Source organism: Phyllostomus hastatus, unplaced genomic scaffold (assembly GCF_019186645.2).
Source record: "Phyllostomus hastatus isolate PE091 unplaced genomic scaffold, TTU_PhHast_1.1 phas_contig_196, whole genome shotgun sequence".
Classification (NCBI taxonomy): domain Eukaryota; kingdom Metazoa; phylum Chordata; class Mammalia; order Chiroptera; family Phyllostomidae; genus Phyllostomus; species Phyllostomus hastatus.
Genome location: NW_025333709.1, coordinates 3,936,923 through 3,957,063, shown reverse-complemented (window position 1 = coordinate 3,957,063; position 20,141 = coordinate 3,936,923). Strand labels below are relative to the sequence as shown.

Genomic DNA, 20,141 nt, shown 5'->3' with positions numbered 1-20,141 from the left:
CGCCAGAGGCAGCCAGGCGTCCTGGGGGGCGGGGTACAGAGAGCTGGTGGGTGTAGGTGTTTTCCAAAGCCTGGCCCGGGAGCCCCTGCGCCAGAACTTCTGGACTGTTGGTAAGATACGCAGACTCCTGAGCACCCAGTCGGACAGAATCGGAATCGGAGGTACCTAGGGTCCCTCGCTAGCCCACCTCCCTAAGCTGTGTGTGTGTGTGTGTGTGTGCGCGCGTGCGTGCTCACACAGGCCACGGGAGTGGCTCACTGCCCCCGCCCCCCACCCCCCACCCCCCCCACCCCCCACCCCCCCACCCCCCCCACCCCCCCACCCCCCCACCCCCCACCCCCCACCCCTGTGCCCTGCAGGACGGGAACGTCCGCCTGTACTCCATCCTGGGCACCACGCTGAAGGACGAGGGCAAGCTCCTGGAGGCCAAGGGCCCCGTGACCGACCTGGCGTACTCCCACGATGGCGCCTTCCTCGCCGTGTGTGACGCCAGCAAGGTGGTCACGGTCTTCGGCGTGGCTGACGGCTACTCGGTGAGTGGGCCGTCCGTCCCTGTGCGTCCCCGGTGCGGGCTGTGCAGGTGGCAAGTGGAGGCTGTGGCTCTTCCCTCCTGTCGTCACCACCAGGTGGAAGCACCAGACCGCGTGACTCCCTTGCTCGTAGAGCGTGAGTGACGTGGAACACGGCCCTGCTGCCCAGGAGCCGGAGGTCTTGTCGGAGAGCTGGGTCACGGTCGCCAGGAAGCCGGGGAGCTGGCGACAGTGGCCATGAGGAGCTGAGGCAGCAGAGGGGTTCAGCCGGGTGGCCCGGCCCTCTGGGACCTGCTTCTCTCTGGGCAGAGGGCTCTGTTTCCCGTCCTGGACGGAGGATGTGGGTCGTCCAGCACTGCCTTGCGCCTGGGGCATGCTGCTGCGAGGGGGCCCGGGGAGGCAGGGCCCGGGGGCCCGGAGGCACCTGGGAGCTCACTCTGCTCCAAGCAGAGCCGGCGCGGGAAACAGCGGTGCACGCGTGAGGGCGGGGACTGCGCCCCGGCAGCGTCCGCCCTGTCGCACAGAAGAGGGAGTGTGCTTGGGGGGTTCAGCCCTGAGGCGGGGGAGGGACAGGCACAGGCAGCACAAGACCGGGAGGGGCTCTAGCCCTGGGGCTCCCCGCCCCCAGTAGTTGTGACAGGTGTGGAACCTGCAGCGGAGGGGAAGGGATGCCTTGTCTAGGCGCTCCCATTAGGGAGCACCCATTAGGGGTGCCGCATCGCCTCATCCAGTAACCTGGGTGCTGGTGCGTCCGCAGTAGGTTCCAGACTGTCCGTGTGTTTCCTGTAAACACTCCCCAGAGCCTGCAGCCGGTGGGCCGGAGCTCAGTAGCTGCCTCTGGCTGTAGGATTTGTGCTGGGTTCAGGCGCCAGGAACGCAGGGGCGCATTTGTGCGCGTCTGCCTGCAGCCCGGACCTCCTGGCCCCGCGAGGGTCGTGTTTAAGTGGTTCTGTTCGCCTGTGACAAACCATGTTTGAACGTGCTGAGCCGTCTTTGAGTGTAGAACGCACCAGGGCTGGAACAGGCAGACCGGAGAAAGACAGCCGTGGCCAAGCTGACCTTTCCTGGGGCTGAAGAATGAGAAACCCCCGAGAGGGCTTTGAGGCTGGGGTGCACTCTGCACGTGGCCGCGGGCAGAGCCCAGGGCTGGGCCCAGGCCGCCCAGTCCCCTGTGCAAGGAGGACAGGAGCGACTTCCTCGCACTTCCCCATCTCCACACTTCGGTGGGCAGCATTTCCGTCTGTCCCCTCGCGGGGCTGAGAGCTCTGAGGGTGGCCAGCATGGCCGGCACTGTCCAGGGGGCCCTGGGGGGCGGGGGTGAGTCATTGATGCCAGGCCACACCTTCCAGGAGCAGGGGTCTCGTGGGTGTTTACAGGGAAGCTGGGAGATGTTGCCTGGCGCGCACTGTCAGCCAGGGGGCCGGGGAGAGGGCGTGTCCCCCTGGGCGGGGCCTGACCTGCCGCCTCTGCTGTCGCCCGCGCCCAGGAGACCAACGTGTTTTACGGGCACCACGCCAAGATCGTCTGCCTGGCCTGGTCCCCGGACAACGAGCACTTCGCCTCCGGCGGCATGGACATGATGGTGTACGTCTGGACCCTGAGCGACCCCGAGACCAGGGTCAAGATCCAAGGTGACTCTCTTACCTGTCTTGGCTCCCAGGCAGCCTGCCCGGGGCACCTCTGGTGGCCTCCCTGTCCTTCGGGGAGGCCATCCAGGGAGGACGCGTCTCTGTCACACCCCGGGCTCTGCGGCCCCGTGCCGGGCCTCCCGGGGACCGAGAGGTCCCAGCGTGAGAGCAGGTGGTCCCCGCACACGGGACGTGTGCTGGGTCGAGGGGCCGCTCCTGGCGTCTCTGGCTCAGTCCATCCTGCCCACTGCGACAGAACCCCACGCACGGGGTGGCTTACACGTGACAGGAGTTAGCTGCCCGCAGTCCCGGGGGCTGGAGGGCGTCAGGGTCGGGGTGCCGGCGTGGCCGGTGAGTGATGCGGACACCGACCAGCAGCATCCGCGGTGTCGTGGCTGCGACGAGCAAACTCACCAGCTCCTGCAGAGGTCCTGTGGGGACAGAGGGGCGGCACGGCCGCTCCGAGTGAGACAGGGCCCCGACCCCCGCCTGGACGGGCTTTTACTGCTTTCCGGGCACATCACCTGCAGGATGGTCCTCCTGTGCTGTGCACAGGTTCCCAACAGGTGGTCGTCTTTTACAGATGGCAAGGAAAAGGATGTCTCTTTGAAGTGGAAGGCAAGGATGTTGCAAATTCTAAGGGCAAAGCAGTCAAGCTGGTTATACTCCATCCTTGGGAGGATTAGCACAGAATTTAAGAAGTTACTTTAAAGATATGCAATAAATGTTTGCTGCTTCGATTCAGGGTGAGGGAGTTTCAGCAAAAGCAAGCCTCACAGCAGCCCAGGTACAGAGCAGGCCTGGCGCCCCGGGGGAGAGCCCATCGGAGGGCCCGGCTCCTGTGTGCCGCCCCGCTCCCACCGGCTTTCCGAGTCGGGGCCTGGGCTGCATTCGCCACGGCCACGTGGGTCGGTTCCCTGTGCACCAGGGCCTCCTCCGCATCGCAGACTTCTCGCGTGCGTGTTCCCACGGCGTCGGGCTCGGTGGGACCTCTTTCACCGGAGCACTGTTCCTGTCCGTAACCCGAACTCCTCGCAGCACCGCCTTGTGCCAGACTGGGGTGTTCAGCCCGCTTTGGGGGAACAGGAACACTCACCGGAATGCTTGCACTCCGGCCCCCGGAGGGGCCGCCTCGCTTCCCCCGCCCTCCAGTCTCGCGTGTCAGCTGCAGCAGCGTCCAGGGGACGCCGCCTGTGAGCCACACATGCGCTCGGTGTTTTCTGGCGGCCACGTTCCAAAACGCCGGTTTCGTTTAGCCCAGCATTATTTCCTCGAGGCGGCAGTAGCTCATGCCCCGGGCTGTGTTGACCCCCGTGGCTTCTGCCCTGGGCGGGACCATCCTGTGGAGGACAGGGCCCCGCGTGCCGCGTGGCCAGTGGCAGCCTAGGGCACGCCGACCTCCCCCTCTCATGCCCGGGTGTGGTCCTTCTGGGGAGAGGGGACGGGGCTGCTTAGCAGCAGTTGTGTTTGGCACCTCGGGGCCGGCTGGTTTCGGCACGGGCTGCTCCGTTGCCCTTGTCCGGGGTGGGGGGAGGGGCGGAAAAGCTGGGCTTCCCTAGAGAGTGTGTCCTTCCTCCGCAGATGCACACCGGCTGCACCACGTCAGCAGCCTGGCCTGGCTGGACGAGCACACGCTGGTCACCACCTCGCACGACGCCTCTGTCAAAGAGTGGACAATCTCCTACTGAGGACCCGCCTCCGGACGGACCGAATCAGGGACTAGAGTTTCACCGCAGCAGAACACAGCGATCCTCTAAATACTTCTGTAACGCCCCCGCGCCCCCGCCCCGCTCTCGAGGGAGGGGCCCTGACTCCCGGCGACCCTCGTCTCTGCAGGGCATCCGTGTCTATCCGTGTCCTTCTGAAAGCTTTAGACAGTGACAGTTTGCACATGAAAAATAAAGTGAGCACTTAAACAGTGTGTGGAGCATAACTCAAACCCACCCCCAGCGCAGCCCGAGTGCGGAACATTCCAGAGGCAGAGCCTCAAAAGCACACAGACCGCTCCCGTGGCTCCTGCCGTCTGCCAAGGGAGGCTGTGTCCCAGGCCCACCTGCCGGCGGCGGCCACGGCGCAGGGATGGGAGGGCGCACCGCAGCTCCGTGAGGCCCGGCTCCGTGCGGCCCGAATCACGTGGTCCCGGAGTGCGGGCCACGCCCTGCGGTCACCTCCAGGGAGCCTCAGAGCGGCCGGGCACACACATGACCTTGTATTTCACTGTCCGTTTTTGTGCTTGATTTTAAGAATGGAACCGTGAAGGTTTTTTTTTTCTTTTTAATGTGTCTTAACTGTTGCTCATCCTTGTTTACAAGCCTAGTGGGTTGTGGGTGCTGTCTCCAGGGCGTTTGACCCCTGTTAGCCAGACCGAGGTGTCCTGTCCCCATTTTACCGTCACCCTTTGGTGTTTTTCTGTCTTACCCCTCCTGTCCCCAAGATCAAAGTTAATTTAAAGGTAAAGAAGCCACTGTAATCTGTTACCATTTTCACCTCTTCTTTTCCAGTACAGAAATTAAAAGTAAGTATAAAGCACGGTGATCTGGAGTTTTCTTGCGTGTGTCGGAATCACTGGTCAGGTCGATGTCGGCTAAAAGCAATCCCCCCTGCACTTGTGAAAACACTTTGAGCGCTTTACAAGATCAGACCGAGAGACGATTAAAGATCTTTTCTGTCTACTGTGGATGGCTGAGTTTGTGTGGTGGGGCACCTGGGAGCTGGGGGCGCGTGGTCAGAGGAGACGGGCTAGGCACTGGGGTGGCTTGGTCTGCCTTTCCGTGGGGGAGGGGCCCTTGTTGCCATGCCAGCCACCAAGTCCCCGCGTCACCTGCTGGGCCACCCCAGCTCAGCCTTTGTAATCTCTCCCTTTACAACCTGAAGACATTGGACCCTCATTCCATCAGTCCACCGAGATTGGCTTGTCGGCACAGCGGAGCCCTTCCCGACTGACTCACGTGGGCGTAGAAAGGGTGGGCAGAGTGCACCGATGTCCACCTGCATGGGGTGGGGATGGTGATGGCGCGCCTCCTCGAACTGTGCGGGGAGTGCGGGAGACATTCAGGGTAAACCCTGAGACAGGCTGGCCCGCAGTGAATGGAGTAAGCCATTGTCCCATTTACCTTAGTACATTATAGACACAGAATGTTACAGGTGTAAAAGGCAATTAGCTATACGTGCATGTGGTAGCTACCACTGTGGTGGGCACAGTTACTGCCCAACTAACAGTGATATACAGCAAATAGTGCCCCGTGTCCCAGCAGCAGCCGGGGGAGACCGGAGCAGGGAAACCAGGGTGGGCCTCCTGGAGCAGGCGGCCCTCCAGGTGGGGGAGGCAAACAGGACTCCAGTTGTGCCATCCTGGAACATACCCAAGGCCAGGTCCACCGTCACCCAGGGTTCTTGTAGGGATGCCTTCCTTCTGTGGAGGTGAACAGTTGCAACCCAACATTCTTTGATACAAAAACCTGTTTTTTTCCATAAAGTCCTAGACTTCTGGGAGTGCGGTTTTCTGACTGACCCCTCTGGCCGCCACTCCTCACACCAGGCTCTCGGACACCTCAGCCCCAGCAGCAACGGGCAGGACGACCCTCTGCTGTGGCAGCTGGCTGCCCCTTGCACTAGGTCGGGCAGTGCCCTGTCCTCCACACACTTCGGTGCCCCAGGGGTGACCGCCGGAAGTCTCTCCAGACACTGGCAGTCCAGGCCAGGGGCCCCTTCTATTCGGACAGGGCTGTGGTGGGGTGTGCTGGGTGCCGGAAGAGGTTTGCAACTTAGATCCTTCCGGCTTCGTGCTCTTCAAAGGAATAAAGATGAGTTACCTGCCTTTCTCATTTCATTCAACAAAGCCCACTCAAATCCTTTATTCGCTCGTATTCATCGATTCTCTACTATGAACCCAACACCCCAGTCCCCAGCTTGGGGGACTCGGGGGGCGTGCCACCCTTGGAGAGGAGACAGGCGGGACTGGTTTCCTGGCTGGGGAAGCACCTAATTCGGAATTCCATCCGTCCAGCACAGTCGGGCTGTGCAGAGCAGGCTCGGGAACCTGAAGGACAAGCCTCGGGGGGGCGGGGATGGGGGAGCGGGGGGCAATGACAGCCCACCTTTCAGGGTTCGAGAGCTCCCGGAGGTAACTCTGAGTCCCTCCACGTGGAAGGCCTCCTCTCACTTCCCTGGGCCTTGCTTCGGGCCGGTTGCCGAGGCACCGGTTGTGCTTGCTCACCTGAGAGCAGCAGAGAGCAGCTGGCAGCCAGGCTGGGCGGTGAGGCTGGGTGGAAGGCGGGCCAGCCGGCGGGCCGGACGCGCTGGAAGCTGGAAGGGTGCCTGGCTGCTAGCAGGGTGCACACCAGGGCACACACCAGGGCGGCAGAGTTGAGCAGGGCAAGTGCCTGGGGGATGCTGGGGCATTGGCAGTGTGGGCCGTGGCATGTTAGTTATCTATTGGGCAGGTACACCATGACCAAAAACCTAGCAGCTTAAAAAAGTGCATGGCGACTGTCTCCTGGTTTCTGTGGCTCAGGAGTCTGGGCCGCTTGGCTGTGTCCTGTGCGCGGTGACCGTCAAGGCTAGAGGCTCCTCGAGGCTCAGCCGGGGCAGGCTCTGCCTCCATCGGGGTTGCAGGCAGCCCGCAGCCCGCAGCATGGAGGGCCCTGGGCCGGCCGGCTGTGGACCAGACGCAGGGCCCTCTCCCCCGGGAGCTCCCAGCTTGGCGTGTTGCAGGCGGTCCGCTCTTACCTGCGGTCGCTGAGCACACGCAGTCATGGGTAGCCCTCAGCTTTGCCGTGTTCTCTGTGTCTAGAAGCAGGTGACAGGTTCTGCCCACACGGCACAGGAAAGCCAGGTCCCGGGGCCTCCTGAACAGCTTGCCGAGGTAGTCACATGGTGCTTATTCAATTACTTGTTAGATTGTGTGTGTGTGTGTGTGTGTGTGTGTGTACGTACGTACATATAAAGATCAGGTCATATATAAATTATAGATACATAATATGTAAATAGACTTGTAAAATATGATAGCCACATAAATATATAATATTGTACAATATATAGCTGTAATATTACACAATAAATGTGTAAATATTTTTACAGAATAGAATAGTCATAAGCTACATAATACAAATATGTATGTATATTATACAGGGTCCAACCTTTTTTATTACAAAGTCTTTTATTACAAAATCATAAGCATGTAACTGTAACATAACAATATCACACAAGCATGCCCTATGACACTTTAGGTGACATGTTCAAATTCAAACTATAAATCATGACACCCATACTATTACCCTACCCGCCACACTCAAGGAGGCGTTACTTCTGCCGGACGCTGTATCTATGTATTTTATAGATATTCAAAAACCTATGGTATGTTTCACAATTAAACAATTTCTAAACCATGAAGCCTTTTTGGGGGGGGGGCGGGGGAAGGGGGTAAATTAGCTTGACAACGAATGCTCCCAGGTGCGGCCGAGCAGAAAGGCTCCCGCTGCCCTAGGCGGCAGCAGCATCCGAAACGAGCGCCGCGCCGGACTCGGGAGCTGGGGAGCCCCGGCTGACTCCTCCCGTCGCAGGTATTGGAAGTGATTTGGAAGTCACTCCACGCATTACACGCTGAACTTTTTTGAAAGTGCCTGGAAATTACTTCAATGCCTGATTTTGATTTGAAAAACAGAAGGAAACATTTAAACCTATAACCGCTTTGCAAAGAAGGGGCATTTTTGCAGCGCCCGGCACATGCGCAGTGCGCCCCTGCGGTGGTCACGTGCTCCGCCCCTCAGCAACGCTTGCGGGTCGCCGCCCGCGCGCTGTGCCTCCCGCGCCCCCTGCGGTCCCAGGAGTTTCACGCACTTCTGCCCGCTGTGACCGGCTCTCCATTGTTAAACACGACTGCCACTGCCGGGCTATTCTCCAGGCACGTGACTGAGTTTTGGACACGCACCAAGTCTTCACTAAACTCCCATACTAACTCGTAACCTTGTATTTTCATTGCCTGAGGGTCTCCAGGTGCGCAACGGTAACATCTGGACACTATGGCATTCGGGGCTTCCTCCTTCCCCGCGGCCATGACAACTCTGACTTTGTCTCCTGGAAGCCAGGCACTGAAAAGGCTGTGACCTCCCACGGCGTCTGGCAAACCTCAGGCTGTCAGCATCTGCCTGGGGCAAGTCTCTTAACCCACCTGGGCCTCCGCTTTTTTGTTGAGAGCCGGGGACTGGCGCAGGCTCCTCCTCACCAGGTCATCGCGGAGAGGAAACGACGCCAGCTTGTAGCACCGCGTCCGTCAGTCGGTCTCACGGCTCAGCGAGCGGGAGGAGACGCAGAGTTGTTCTTAGCGTTTGGCGGGAACCAGAAACGACAGGCCGGGGCACCAGGTGGTTCCTTCCATGTGGGCGGTGGGAACAGGCCCGTGTTGACATGTGACATGTGTTGTGTCACCTCCCTCCTGTGCTGGGAGCTTTTCCAGGGTTTTCTTTTCACGGCTCCCCCCCTCCCCCCACCCCAGCCTGAGGGAGGGGCAGAGGCGGTCCCAACACCCCAACACTCAGGGGAAGAGAAGCAGGGCTCCAGCCCAGTCCGCCCCGCTGGGAGGCCTGGGCTCATCGCGCTGGTCCGTCCTGGGGCCGGACCAGACGTTCCTTCAGCCTGCAGGCTCTCAACCCAGCTGCAGGGGGGGACTCCCCGAGGGTCTCCGACAGTGCACCAGTGCCTGAGCCCAGCTCACACCAGATGGCTCTGCCTCTCCCAGGGCGGCTGTGACACACGTATCTCTTCAAGGTCATTGTTATGACCAGGGCTGAGAGCCACTGCGGGCGGCAGGGTGGCATCTGTAGCGTGGACATCTCAGACAGCAACCACAGAAGCCTGGCCTCACCTCCTACTCTGTCATACCTTCATTACCACTGCCTGTGGTGATTCACGGTATGTGTCAGCCTGGCTGGGCACGGTGCCTAGGTATTTGCTCCAACATTGTTCTGGGTGTTTTGGTGAAGGTGTTTTGTGGACGAGATCAACATTTAAATCTGTGCGCTTGGAGTAAAGCAGATTACCTCTCACAGTGTGGGTGGGCCTCGTCTAATCAGTTGACGGCCTGAACAGGAAAAACAACTAACTTCCCCCCGATCAAGAAGGCGTCCCTCGGCAGACAGCCTCTGGACTCGCCCTGCACCTCTGCCCTGGGTCTCAGGCCTGCGGCCCTGCCCTGCAGATCTTGGGACTTGCATCTCCACGAATCACGTGGGCCAATTCCCTAAAATAAATCTCTTTTTTACACACACACACACGCATCCTATTAGTTCCGTTTTTCTGGAGAGCCCCGACTCATGCCATGCCATGGTCAAAACCGGCCCCTGGTTGGACGCAGCTGCGTGTAAAGCATCCGACTCTCGTTCTTCTGTGGACAGCCAGGACTGCAGAGTGGGTGGCCCGGGGCACAGGACTCGCAGGCCAGGGGAGGCCAGTCCAGGTCTCCTGGTCTAAGCAGCCGCAGCAGAGGCACAGGGATGGAGGTATGGCCGCCCTGCGAAGTTAGAGCACAGCCAGGGACGGGGCTCCGTGGGGTGAGGACAGTGGCCCCCACCCGGGCTGGTGTGTCCCACTGGGGGACACTTGGCAATTCTGGAGACATTTTTGGTTGCTGTGATGGGGTGAGGGAGGGGTGGTGGGCTCGCCGCTGGCACCCAGCAGGTACAGCCCGGGATGCTGCAGCCGGCCCCCAGTGCACAGGACGGACAGCGCCCTGCGACAGGAGCAGCCGGCCAGAAACGTAACACGGCCGAGGCAGACAGACCCTGGGTCTGCGTGGAGAAACACTTAGTCATTCAGGAAATGAAGGTCTCAGCCCTTGGCGGGAGGAGGGTTGCGCGGCAATCAGGAAGTCAGATCAGGAAGTTGCCTAATCGGGCAACAGGGAATACGCTTGAAGGACTGGAAAAACAGGCTGGGGGAAACGTGGCCGGGACCAAAAAGGCCGGGAGCTTCGAGGAACCTTAAGAAGCCAGCCAGACAGCCCTGGAGGTAGGACCAGGAGCCCAACCCTCACGCCCGCGTGTGCAGCTTGGACTACGCTCCTCGCCCGGGGAGCCCCGGTTCCGAGTCTTAGCGCGAGACCAGAGGCGGTGAGTGGCTGTCCCGCGTTGTGTGGCTTGCGGCTGCTGTTTTTACTTTCGGGAGCAAGCGGATCAAGTCAGCGGGGGAGCTGGGGGGGCAGAGGTCTGGACTGCCCTCTGACTCGGTGATCTTTGGTACCTCCGTGGGAAGGTGGGCGTGGGGATCGGTCCCACTGAAGGTGGGTGTGTGGGCGTGGGGCACGCTCCGGGGCAGTCTTTCTGGGCACAGGAGCCGGACACACCCTCCTTCAGGCGGTGGGGGGAGAGGGGACAGGGCACAGGGCACAGGGGACATGTGTCAGAGCACTCCTGCCGCGCTGCAGGGCTGCTGATGGCCTCAAGTCACGCTCTGTCCCCACGCTCTGTCCCCACGCTCTGTCCCCACGCTCTGTGTAAGCGTTCCTCAGCGTCCCTTCCCTGCCGGTCCAGGGAGGCTGGCGCTGGCTGTCTCCCCGTTTTACAGCTGAGCAAACGGAAGCTTGTGAGGTTAAGTGCCTTGGTCAAGGGCATGCCGCTTAGAAGCGGCAAGACCGGGAGTCCAACACCCCTCCCCGCCGGGCCCCTCCGGCAGTGTGTGTGTGTCCACAAGACCCTCCCCTTCTTGATGAGAAACAAGAGGGGGCAGTGCGGGAAGTCCTTTTCCCGTCACTACGGACGGTCCTTCCCTCTCGTGTTTCTTCCTTCTTCCTTTCCCGAGAAGAGTCGCAGAAAGATCGGCTTTCTGCTGCAGAAACAGAGGCCCGCAGGTGTGGGGGTGAGGGCGCAGCTTGACCTTCTGGTTTTCTGGCTGTTAGTGAAGAATCTTAGCTAAGCCCCCACGGGGCTGCTGGCGACCGACATTCTTACAGGAAAAGTGACCCCTGACAATCGTTGAGCCCAGGGGCCAGGCGTTGGAAGGGTTTTCTGTGGGGGCCTTAGTTCGTCCTCAGGGCGACCCTGTGAAGCAGGTGGGATGTGTGTGGCTTCCCGGGAAGAAAGAGGAAACCAGAGAGGCGGAGTAGCCCGCCCAAGGTCAGCGGCTGGGGCAGGAGCCCGGCCGGGCAGGTGTGGGCTCCGTGTGTCCAGCCGCCAGGTCCGGGAGGCCGAGCGGCGAGGCTGCCCGCTCAGCTGAGCCCCTGCTCCGCTCCCTGCGACCCACGTTCTGGACGCTCCGTGGAACTGCTCTTGGCTTCCGCGCTCTCATTGTGAAATGGGGATGGAAGCTGGGTTCCCCCCACCCAGGGCGGTTTGAGGGGTGACATCTGTAAAGTAATCAATAATGTATCGCCATCAACGTTTCGTAATCGCTGAATTGCGCCTCTGCTCCCTTTAGGGACCCAGCTAGTACCCCTGAATGAGGCTGGGACGCTGGGTGCGGCGCACGGCCCTGTGGGATGGCCCTGTGGGGGGAGGGGGGAGGTTGGCTGGGGATCGGTGCGGGGAGTGACGTGTTAGGGGGGCGGTGGGGGCGAAGGGTGTGGGGGCTGCATTTCAAGAGGAAAGAAGAGGGTGTGGACTAAGACCCTGGGCCCCAGCTGACTGATCAGGGGCCTGGAAAAACCAGCCAGGGGGTTCCCAGCCTCCCCCTGGACTGACCCCCCTCCCCCGGCACCCCCAGCCCACAGGCACCATCGTCAGGCGAACTCTCTGTCTTCTGTTTAGAGGTGAGAATCTCCTCATCCTGCCACCTTACACCCTCTCTAGCGTTTTCCATAATTGCACCTAAACCTCCACTCGAGTGCACGGGCGTTCCATGTCTGATTCGCCCGCCCCCTGGCACCCTGCCGCTTCCGAGTCCCCCGGGGAGCAGCGGCCGGCACAGACCGCGCAGGGAGGCCTCCACCCTGCTTTGGAGGACACAGGGCAACTCTGGGCTCTCTGGCTGGTCAGGAAATGTGAAGCCAATTAGATGGGAGCCGTCAGCAATGCAGCCCGCGTTCACACTGTGCACAGCCCTCCTGCAATTAGGTGTGGCCAGGAACGCAAGGTGGGGCGGCGGCCATTCCCCACAAACGGCGGATGGCCAGGTAGCTATGAAGCTGACTAAAGCTTAGCTTCTCTGATGGTCGTGAAGCTTTGTTCCCTTTTCCCAATCTGAGCGGAAACCAGGAGTCTGTGACAGGGACGAGCACGGGAGCACCGGGCAGCCTGCAGAGGGCTGGGCTCGCCCCGGCAAACGTCCCTGACCCCCGCCACCAGCCCTCCGGAAATCCTCTTCTGACCAGACGTTACCGACTGGTGTGCACGTGGAGTCCCGTCACCCCGCAGTGCTGCCACCGGAGGGGGGCCTGCCTCTTGTCTGCGCCTGCATGGGGCACAGCAGCTGGACTTGAATTCCATCCAAGCAGCTTGCTAATAATGCTAGAGGACTCAGCCTTTGGGAGCCTCTAAGCCTCAGTGTGCCAATCTGTAAAACAGGCCTGATCGTGAATGACCTCCCGCTTGGGGTTGCTGTGGCGGGTCACAGGGCACAAGGCACATGTGACGTGGCCCGAGAGGGTCTAGTGCGTGTGACAGACTCAATGAGAGAGAGTCTGTTTCTTTCTCGATGTGGGCCCGAGAGCCCGGAGGGGTCTCCCCGGCCAGTCCGCGGTGTTTCAGAGCATGGGACCCGGGACGCTTTCTGGTTGTTTGTTTGTGGATGAGCGTGGTGGTTGTAGTTTTTCTGCCCACATTCTCACGTCTGTTTGATTCCCTGCACGTCGTTGCTTAAAATCGTCCACAGACCTTTAACACTGCTCCAGCCCAGAGAGGGGCCTGGCTTTGGGCGCATTCGTCAACAGCCAGGCGGAGCTCCGCTGGCTTCAGGCAAAGCGAGGTAAAAACTATAAATACCTCTAAGTTACTTATAGAAGTGACGTGTCGCGGGTGGCGAGCTGAGGCTGAAGTGTGGGGGCACTGGTACGCCCGACGGTTTGTCTGAAGGCTGCGGGTCGGCAGGGGCAGGGGCGGTGGGCTTGGCGTGTGCCCCGCTCAGATGCCCCATCCCACCGGAATCCCCAGGGGTGGCCCCGGGAAGTGCCAGTTCTCATCAGCCACCTTGGCCCTGGCCTTGTGGGGGCGGTAATGAGCCACTCATTTCCAAAGGTCAAGACCAAAGGTCAAGACTCGGAGGATGCCGGCCAGCCAGCCGGTGCCAGGCAGTGGCACGTTGACACCCGGGAGGTGCTGGGCCAGGGGCCACCCAAGGCAGCTCGCGGCACAGAGCTGCCGTGCTGGGCGCACCGGGGCTCTTTGGGAAGCTCTGTGCCCGATGCAGAGCTTGAGGCTCCTCGGAGCGTGGCCAGCCTGGTTCCCCGGGACAGGAAGGAGTCCGAGAGGCCGGACAAACGCCCAGTCCTGTGACGTGGTCTGAGGGTGCGTTTGGCAGAAGTGGCAGCTTCGTGCTCAGGCGGATTGCAAGGCGGTGAGTAACTCCCACATCTGGAGCCTCTGGTATCTGACGCCCAGAAGGCGCTGCGGAGGCCGTCTGAACACCCCACACCTGCACATTCCCCGCGGTGCCCACAGCCTGGTCACAGCAGGTGCTCGGCGACCGCAGCGAGCTTGCGGGGGAGGAAAACCTCTGTCCCCCTGAGGGACACCCCTGGGCAAAGTCTATGTGTAAAAGCAGCAGGATGACGGTCCGGCAGCTGGCAAGCCACTCACCCTCCGAGGCTCGATGTATCCATCTCGCAAACAGATTCTTTCAGGGCGATTCAGGGGGAAGAATGCTGGAGTTTTATGTGAGGGTCTAAAAGTGGCAAGTGGCTGCTTGTTATTGGACACACTTGATCCATGGAGATTCCCATCTTTGCTGCAGAACCGGACTCCAGCGTAGTAGCTGCGGAACCCCGCCAACTCATTGCAGTGGTTCTCCCCAACGCCTTTCCGGTCAGTGGCCCTTGTGATTCAGTCCATCCAGTGTATCCTGTGGTCTTCCGTGGCTGGCAGGAGAGGCGGCTGAAGCCAGGAATAGGGGTCAGGGGCGTTCAGGTGGTTGGTGATGAGGGCTGTGAAGGAATTCACACAGAGAAGTAAGTGTACAGAATAAAGATTTTATTCCCTCTCCAAGAAAGGAGAGGGGCATGGTGTGGAGGGATACGCCAGCATTGGGGTTGAGGGGGTGGCTTGAGTTTTAATTGGGTTATCATTGGAATCAAAAGGCGGGGGTTGCGGTTGTGTGGCCCCCCGGGCTGTCGGAGTGTTCTCCCAGGAGGTTGCAGTCTGTTCCGATGTTATCTTCCGCCCGTGGGTGTGGGGAGTGTTCTGTTGTGTTTTGCTTTCCAGTGATTTCCAGCCCTGGGGGCAGAAGCTCAGAAGAGTAGGGTGGCTGTCGTGTTGAACAAGGTCACAGGCCTGCTCAGCCAATGGTGCCACACTAGCAACCGGGGCTGGCGTTATCCTTCCAAGGGGTGACCTCTGCTCCCTCTGGCATCTCTTCCCAGGGTCCCACCCAGCAGACGCCCCTTGGCTGGGCTGCTGGTGGCTTTGACCTTTCCCAGCCACCCAGCCTTGGAGGTGGTTCTGGCCAAGGCTGTCTCACAGGTTGTTGCTGAAACCGGATGAGATCGTGTGACCTCAGAAGTAACACCATGAACAATGTTTTCAAATGGAAGATGGCCGTGTAGTTACTTAAGTACTGATTGACAGACAGATGGACAGACTGACTGATGGACTGGCTTTGGAAGCCGCAGGTGGGGAGAGCCTCACTGTCATGGGAGAAGTGGGAGGAAGCCTGGGCGGAGAACCAGGACACCTGGCTCAGAGGTGACTCAGAGTGTGACCTCGAGTTACCTCTCCACCCTCCGGTCTTCCCCTCGCGAGTGTGAAGTGCGGCCCGGTCTGCCCCACAGCATCCCCCGGGACGGTTATTTCTGGTAATGAATGTGAAAGGGTCTTGTAAGTGGTAAAGCTCGGCACAAAATGTCATTGGTTCCCAGTATCACGTAACTGGCATCGCTTATCGGTTTCCCACAACAGCCTGTGAGGCGGGCTTGGGGAGTAACTTCTCCCAGCCCCGAAGGCGCAGAACGTGCGCCCACACAGCGCCGGCTCCGGCTCTGCCCGCAGGCTCCTCTCTGAGCCCCGCCGCTGCACCCCGTAAAGATCACCCCGAGTGTGGGAAGTTCCCGGGGGCAGCCAGGAGCCAGGCACGACGGAGACCCTCAGAGGTGCACGCCGCCTGTACCCCAAGTGTCTGCCACACTCGTCCCCTCCTCCACACTGTGGTTTCTTCGTCATGACTTATTTCTTCCCTTTCTGTTTTAAAATTATTTACGTATGTTTTAGAAAGAAGGGAAGGGAGGGAGAAAGAGAGGGAGAGAAACATCAACGTCAGGGAGGAACAAACATCAGTTGGCTGCCTCTCGTGGGCACTGTGACCGGGAACCGAACCCGCAACCCAGGCATGCACTCTGACTGGGAATCGAACTGGAGAACTTTCCATTTGTGGGATGACACCCAGCCCACTGAGCCACGCCGGTCAGGGCGATTTCTTCCAGTATGAGTCCTGTTTTACTGGTGTCCCTCAAACCTTCCCAGAATTAGGGGGGCCGCAACAGTTCAACACGGGGTGAGGCAAAGCAGGTGTGCCGTTGTTTGTATGGGAAATACTACAGCAGCGAGTAAATAATAACACAGCAACACACTGTGTTTTGTGTGCTCTCAAGGGCAAACCTACTTTTGCCCACCCTGTGTGTCCGTGGGAGCGACACGCAAGCCGGGGATGGGGCTGCAGGTCCGAGCCCTAGTCTTTTTTGGAAGACTGTGTCTTCCCAGAAAGCCATGTGGCATCCCCGTGCCCGCTGTCTCCGGAGGTGAGCCGACGTGGAAATCGGGTCACCGCAGGTGCAGTCAGTGCAGATACAGTCACACTGGAGGGGATGTGCCCTGGGACACCAGGGCCACATGAGGGTCAGAGCCCCCAGCCAAGGAGTGCCCGCCCGCTCCCGGAAGCCAGGACAAGGGCAGGGACCAGACCGGCGCCTGCAGCCCTGGAGAGAGCGTGGCCCTGCCTGGGACGTTCAGCCTCAAGAGCTGTGAGAAAGCACATTTCTGTCGTCTGAAGCCCCCGGTTTGCAACGGTTCGCTCTGAGGCCCTAGGCAGTGTCGGGTGCAGCGGGGAAGCACGGTGAAGGACCTGGGCTGCAGCCCTGCCCAGCGACACGCTCCTGTGCGTCCAGCGGCAAATCCCCAAATCTCGTCTTCCCTGTCTGCAAGAAGGGCGGGGGGCATTGTGTGGGACCAGCATTTGCCAGTTTTGCTAATACCTAGAATTGCCTGGCACCCATTAGAATTGTAGTTTATTAGACCTTTCCTCTAGATTTTCAGAATCGCTGGCTCTGGACAGGGACCAGAGATATGTTTTTGAGAAACTGCCCAGGTAGTGGCCATGAACAGACTCTTGCGGTTGCTGCCCTCTCTGGCATTCCAGGTTTCTCCGGGGTCCGGCGCTGCCCCCTGAGCACACACGCTCTGTGTGAGCCTGCCTGCCTGGTCGGCGCGGTGTCTGCCCCACAACCAGGCAACCAAGCCAGGACAGCAGAATCACACCCGTACCTCCGGCACGTTGCTGGGAAAGTGGCCAGTGCTTAGGAATCGTGTATCGAACAAAGAGGCAAACTGACTTGATGTACAAACCTCCTGCTCTGGGACCGGGATCCGGGACTTGTGAGCTGTGCTTCTGGAGCTCTCAGATGCACCCCGTGCTGTGAATGGGACCTGCCCCCTTCCCGTCCACTCCAGCTCCCCAAGCCCTTTCATGCCCTTTCAGAGGCATGCATGCATAACGCAGAGGCGATCTAAGTCACCTGATCTTGTGAGGGGGGTCCTGTGGCGCTCCCCATTTTGCAGAGAGGGGAGAGACTGAGCTTCAGAGAGCGGAGGGGACTTGCTCAGGGCCCCAGAGCCAGGGGTGGAGCTGGAGTTGGAACCCAGGGGCGTTGACCCAGTATCTTAGCTTCTCCGTCATTCCATTAGCCCCCCTCTCAGAGCAAGTTCATTGCCGGCAGGATCCAGTCCGAGCAACTGGGCTGGTCCCGTCTTCTTGTCCCGCTTCCCTCTCCGGAGAGATCGCCCGTCATGGTCCTCACCCTGCACTCCGGCGGCTCCTCAGCCTTCTGGTCCTCCTGCTGGGAGTCCTCCCCTCTCCCTCCTGCTGCCGGGGAGTCAGGAGCCCGGGCCTGGTTCTCACAGACGCCTGTGCCTTCAGCAGTTGTGGCCGCAGCCCCGCTGTCCACAAGGCTTAGCTTCTCCCATCCTCCAAGTCTTTGCTCAGATGCCCCCCGGCCTGCCAGGGAGGCCTTCCAGAACCGTCTTTTTAAAACCTGCAGTCTCCCCAGCTGTGCCACCACCCTAGCCCCCATCCCCATTGTTACGTTTTTTCCCACAGCCCCTGTCACCTTCAAATACACCGTGTCATTGACTCACGTGTCTTGTTTCAGGATCCGTCCCGCTCCCTGGAATGGAAGCTCCGTGAGGATGGGCATCGCTGCCTGGGACAGCGCCTGGCCCGGTGCCGGGGCTGCACCTCAGTCAAGGTGTGTGGAGTGAGTGGAGGGACATGGACCATGCGGTCACAGCCATCTGTCGTGTGTCTCTCTTCCTCCTGGCACCGAGAGCTGCTTTCAGGAGGGGCTTTGTCAGATTCACTTCTGTGTCTCCAGCCACTCACCAAGGGCCTAGCTCTTAGTAAGCCCTTGGGAAGCCTTTGTTGAATAAATAAACGAATAAGTGAATGGATGGATGGATGGATGGATGGATGGTTGGATGGTTGGATGGACAGGTGGACAAGTGGATGGATGGATAGATGAATAGGTGGATGGATGGATGGTTGGATGGGTGGATGGATGGATAGGTGGATTTCTTTCCCAGAGGAGAGATTGCTTGGCAAACTGTAGCAAATGAGTACCCCCATATGGCCTTGCCTATGGCTGCTGGGATGTTCAGAGCCCCAGGAACTGATCATGACTATAAAAGTTGACCACCAGGAGCAAATCCAGCTGGCTGGGGCGAAAGAAAGAGGTAATGGTGGTATCAGCCTCGACTCTGCCCAGGTCTCGCTCTGCCTCTTTGCCCCTTGCTGGGAGGGAGAACTTGTCTTCCCCTGACGTCTGAGAATCTGCCCTCTGCACCCCCTTGCACAGCCCCCCCGCCCCCCACCCCCGCCCCCCCCAGCCCCCAGCAGCTGCTTCTCAGGAAACAGAGCAGGAAGGAGGCAGCAGCTCCCCGTGGCTCCTGGGGCCAGCAGCACTTGTCCTTGCTGTTCTGTTTCTTCCTCCCTGTCCCCTTGCCCTGATCCCAGCTCCGACAGACCCCGAAATGTAACCGCCCACCTCGGAAGGCTAAGGTGCTGTGGGTCTCTCCGCTTAAAAGAGTTGTCACAGAGCCACTGTGACAACTAGCTGGCTGGAAGTGGGGCGACCGAGGGAGTCCCGAAGAGCTGGTGCTCACGCAGTGCTCCTGCTTAGTGAGGAAGTTCCCCTCCTGCTGCAGAAGTGGCTAGCCTCCGCCTGTCCCCCCAAGCAGGGGCGTGAGTCCTGGGGACCTTCACCCCCCCCCCCCCAGCAGGGCAGGAGTTTTTGCTGCCTCACCCAGGCAGAGCGTAAGCCTGAACTCTCTGCGCACAACCTCCGCTGGGAAGGTGGGGCTGATAGCAGCGGCTCCAAGGTCAAGGGGATCGCAGAGACGTCATCCATCTGGCTGGGAGGAAGGTCCTGTCACCTGGACCCTGAGGGTAACAGCCAGTACAGGTGACAGTCTCAGTCAGGACTGTGCTGATCACACAGTCCAAAGGGACCTACAGAATCTGCCGCGGCCCGGCCGCAGCGGGGTCCAGGGGTTCCTGAAAGGTAGGTGAGGCGTTGGCGACGGGAGACAGATGACAACACATCTCAGAGGACAGTGATGCTCTGTTCCGTTTATTGCGAGCACAAGCAGGTTTTTATATTTTCATTTTTGGTAGTGATTAACATTTGCGGTTAGGTGAAGCAGAAAAAAATCAATACAAAGGTAACCAGGAAAAGTAAGAAAGTTTCCATAGATTCAGTTATATTAAACAAAGATTGTTTTGACCAGGAGAGCCATAAATCAGACAATTAGAAATAGCTGTACGTACAGAGTTTGAATGTCTTATTGTTTATTAAAGTTCTCAGAATTTGCCATAGGGCAAAAGGATACGCTAGATTGAGTAAAGGTAATAGGAAATTTATTATAAGGCCTTTGTGATGTCTAACTCAGCTATCTATCTTTTCTGTCTAAAATGTTGCTCTATGCACCATGGACTCTGACTCCCTGGTAACTGTTTTTACGTGCTTAGTTTGTAACAGCTAACCAGCTTCTCTTATTTCTTTGCCTAATTCTACTTGATGTATATTCCTATTCAAGGTAAAGGAGGGGCTGTTACTCCAACAACTTTTAGACATTCAGGGGCTATTTCATTAGAGGGGATTTTGTTCTCTGGCCAAGAAATTATTTTGTACAACTTCATTGGAATTATGCAAATCAATAAACCTGAAATACAGGTGTCTAACAATCCCACCACCTTTTGATCACCAAAACAAACATGTAAGGAGAGATAAAGAGGAAATCTAGCCACAGTAAAACTTTTTAGTTCCTTAATTAATAAACACCAGGGAGGTCTGCTTTGAGCTAGCCTTTCCATGAAATTTAGACTATTATAAGGCACTTGGACTCCATCCTTATTGACCATTCTAATGCCATCCTCATTATATGCTCCTGTATAAGGCAATGGGGGATCTGGAGCCCTCTGGAGACTATTAGCTCCTCTTGGGAGATACCATAATTTGCCATCAATCCAATATGCTACCCAGGGGTATCCCTGGGCTGTGGGTAGGGGTCTATATAGTTTTTTCTTGTTTTCTTGAAAGACCCTTTGTATCTGTGGGTAAGGAACAGGCGTGGGAAAA

General features: G+C 58.9%; 2 protein-coding genes across 2 annotated transcripts in view; both read left to right on the top strand.

Annotated features, from left to right (window-relative positions):
* WDR1 (WD repeat domain 1) overlaps positions 1-4,687 on the top strand; it is a 31,820-nt gene extending 27,133 nt beyond the window's left edge. Inside the window, exons 13-15 of the mRNA XM_045834345.1 lie at positions 360-533; positions 2,017-2,161; positions 3,740-4,687. Coding sequence (XP_045690301.1) covers positions 360-533; positions 2,017-2,161; positions 3,740-3,846 — 426 coding nt within the window. The 3' untranslated portion in view covers positions 3,847-4,687. The remainder of the gene's footprint in view (positions 1-359; positions 534-2,016; positions 2,162-3,739) is intronic.
* A 5,364-nt stretch (positions 4,688-10,051) lies between these two features.
* The window catches only part of SLC2A9 (solute carrier family 2 member 9), a 72,257-nt gene continuing 62,167 nt past the window's right edge, over positions 10,052-20,141 (top strand). The window contains exons 1-2 of the mRNA XM_045834121.1: positions 10,052-10,263; positions 17,658-17,753. The gene's annotated coding sequence lies outside the window, so the exon portion shown is untranslated. The remainder of the gene's footprint in view (positions 10,264-17,657; positions 17,754-20,141) is intronic.